Source organism: Frankliniella occidentalis, unplaced genomic scaffold (genome assembly GCF_000697945.3).
Source record: "Frankliniella occidentalis isolate FOCC.00 unplaced genomic scaffold, Focc_3.1 Scaffold3572, whole genome shotgun sequence".
Taxonomy (NCBI): domain Eukaryota; kingdom Metazoa; phylum Arthropoda; class Insecta; order Thysanoptera; family Thripidae; genus Frankliniella; species Frankliniella occidentalis.
In genome coordinates, this window is record NW_026270628.1 from 5,067 (window position 1) to 8,033 (window position 2,967).

At 61.7% G+C, this 2,967-nt stretch overlaps 1 protein-coding gene across 1 annotated transcript; it reads left to right on the forward strand.

Annotated features, from left to right (window-relative positions):
- Window positions 1-165: 165 nt before the first annotated feature.
- Window positions 166-2,961, forward strand: LOC113217679 (CLIP domain-containing serine protease B9-like; the record flags this gene model as incomplete). Its single annotated transcript, XM_052276594.1, has 6 exons — window positions 166-665; window positions 1,100-1,347; window positions 1,628-1,736; window positions 1,813-2,090; window positions 2,161-2,354; window positions 2,430-2,961. Coding segments are annotated over 6 exons (1,440 nt in total), but the record flags the coding sequence as incomplete, so codon positions are not given.
- Between the last annotated feature and the right edge of the window lie 6 nt (window positions 2,962-2,967).

The window sequence follows — 2,967 nt, forward strand, 5'->3', positions numbered from 1 at the left end:
CCCAACGTCGTGTCCCTCCTCTGCATAAACACCCCAGTTTATGAAATGCTTTTAATCTCAGAATTTGAATGCCATAATACAAGATTTGGTTCTGAATATTCCGCGCCCAGTATAAGGGCCGCGTAGCAGCAGGCGTGGCTCTGGCCTTGGCACTTTTTCATTTAGAACCTGATTGTATTTCTTTCTGTTGCAGATGTGAAGCCGCTGGTGGACGAGCACAGTATTGACCTGCAGACCCTTGGGTCATCTCTGGCGTCCTCTGCGGAGCCCCTGTTGTCCAGCAGCCCTACCTCATGGAGCACATCAGTGTCCGGGGAGGTCCCCGCCGCCCTCGCGACCACGTCGTCCGACTCGGCGCTCTGGTCAGACAGGCCCGACGACGCTGAGGGGTCGCCGTCCAGCGTCCCTGGCCCCGGGCTCATGTCCACGCTGCTCGCCGCCGGCCCCACCCCATCCGCGGACCCCGACGAGCTGTCTGACGGCGAGCTCGCCCCCAGCAAGGTGCCGCGCTCAGTGGCGTACACCCTGGGCCCCACCGAGGCCGCGTACAGCCGATCCTCGGTCGGCAACGAGGTGCTGTGCGCCCCCGGGGCCTACTGTGCCCCGCTCTTCCAGTGCAGGACCATCCTGGACCTCCTCGACAAGACGTGCCTCTCCGGCGAAAAGTAAGTCTGCAGATAAGATGCCTTAGGGAAATGCGCGCTCTTCCCGCGTCTGTTGTTTGTCGGGAGACAGGGAGGCGAGTGCGAGTGGGAGGGGATGGGGGAGTGGAGGGGTGATCCTCGCGGGAGGGGGCAGCTCCATGCATCTAACCATGACGCCGAGGCCGGGCCGCCACCCTGCGCTCCCGCTCTCTGCGCTACGCGCCCATCCCCCGGGGCGACTCTTGCGTGCAGAGACCCATAACCTACGGTTGCTTTAGAGCAACAGAAAACCCCCGTGCCTCCATGAATAAAACCACAGGGTGGGTGGGCGGTTTATTCACGAAAGTTGGTTGACTTTTCATCTCACTGCTGCTGATGCTGCCGCAGCCACCGCTGCTACTGCTGCTGCTGTTGCCTTATTGCCCGTACTTACTTGTGCCTTCATCATTGTTCAGGCTGGCGCAGTTGACGTGTGGGACCCGCGGCGCCGAGTCCATGGTGTGCTGCCCTCCGGGCGGCTTCTCGCCCATCTACCTGAGCACGGCCGCGCCCGTGGCCGCGGCGGTAGTCACGGCGCCGCCCGTGGCCGTCACCACCCCGGACCCGCTGCCCGCCAAGTGCGGCGTCCCGCACCTGTACAACTGGAGGAGCCGCTACGCGGGGGTGGGCGCCCAGCCCTGGGTGGCGCGCGTCGGCTTCAAGAGTAAGCGCCGGCTCAGAAAGGGCTGTTGCACGAACCATGAGCTCACGAGGGCAATCAAAGTTAGCACCCCTATGTTCAACTGAATATAATGAACCAAAAATCAAAACTAAACATTCGATAGGGCTAAAGTTTTGAATCAAAGCAATGAAAGTTTTGTTCACGGAGCGAAAATTCTAATCTGTAAAGCTATTAATTTCGTCCCCGTGCAACACAATGTGGCCCTGCGTGAGCTCGTGCAGCACACCGCAGTGCGCCTTAACGCCTCTCCTTCTGTCAGCAGAGGTGGACACCGGCGCCGTGGAGTACCCCTGCTGCGGGTCCATCATTTCTGAGCGGGTGATCCTAACCGCCGCCCACTGCGCGTTGGCTAAGAGCGCGACGCACAAGCTGTGAGTTCCTCGTACTACCTTCTGCCCATACCAGCCTCATCGCACCTGCCCCGCCTCACCACCCGCTCGGTTCCAGGTCGTCCGTGCGCGTGGGCGAGTACGACGCGAACTCGGACCCGGACTGCTCCACGGGCTTCTGCTCGCGGCCACCCCAAGACATCCCCGTGGACCACGTGGTGGTGCACCCCAGCTACGAGCGCGCCACGTTCCGGCACGACGTGGCGCTGCTCGTGCTGAAGGCGCCTGTCGCCTTCCACCTCGGCGCGCAGCCCATCTGCATCAACCAGAACGTGGCGGGGGTGGTAGGGCAGCGAGCCAAGCTCGTCGGCTGGGGCCTAACGGCCGGCCAGACAGGTGAGTACCCCCCGCCTTAGTCCGGTGCGGCGCGACGAGGGGTAGTGACGGTGCTCTTGTCCCCGTGCAGCGGTGCCGGGGCCGCAGCAGCAGCTGGACCTGCCCATCGTGCAGCTGGAGACGTGCGCCCAGGTGTACGAGCGCGTCGTGCCCGTCACTAGCGACCAGCTCTGCGTGGGCGGCGAGCAGGGCCGCGACGCCTGCTCGGGCTTCGGAGGCGCGCCGCTCGTGAGCCTGGACGCCACAGGCACGCGCTACTACCAGGTGAGGACGCCCACCTCCTCCCTCCTGCCCCCGCAGCTCGCCCAGACTATTCTAACCGCCAACATCTTGTTGCAGATCGGCATCGTGTCGTTCGGGTCCACCCGTTGCGGCGTGGAGGGCGTCCCCAGCGTCTACACGAGGGTCGACCACTACGCGGAGTGGATCCGGGCCAACATGGTTCAGTAGGAGTGGTCGCGAGGCCCGTGGGGGGTGGCGCGCCGAACCTGAGATGAAGACGCACTCCGAGTCATCTTACGGAGAGCGCACAGAAGAACACCTCCGCGGATATGAGTGGATAAAAACGGCCGTCCTGTCAGACGTTTAGATTCTGTAGAAGCGTCACTGTGACATAGGCAACCCTGCTTACTCGCCATTGCTGGCCCCCGCCCCCGTCCGCGTCCGGTGCGCTGACAACCAACAGACAACCCTTTGTCTTGTAGAGGGGCGGCGCGGCAGCATTGTGGCCCGCCAGCCTAGTTCACCTCTTTTAACTAGGTTGTAAAGAAATCCCGTCCAGTGACTGCTTAGCTTTTCTATTTCGTTCTTCTGTTGGCCAAATATCATAATGGTAAACTTTGTCAAAATCAAATTTCAAACACCAAAGAGAACTATT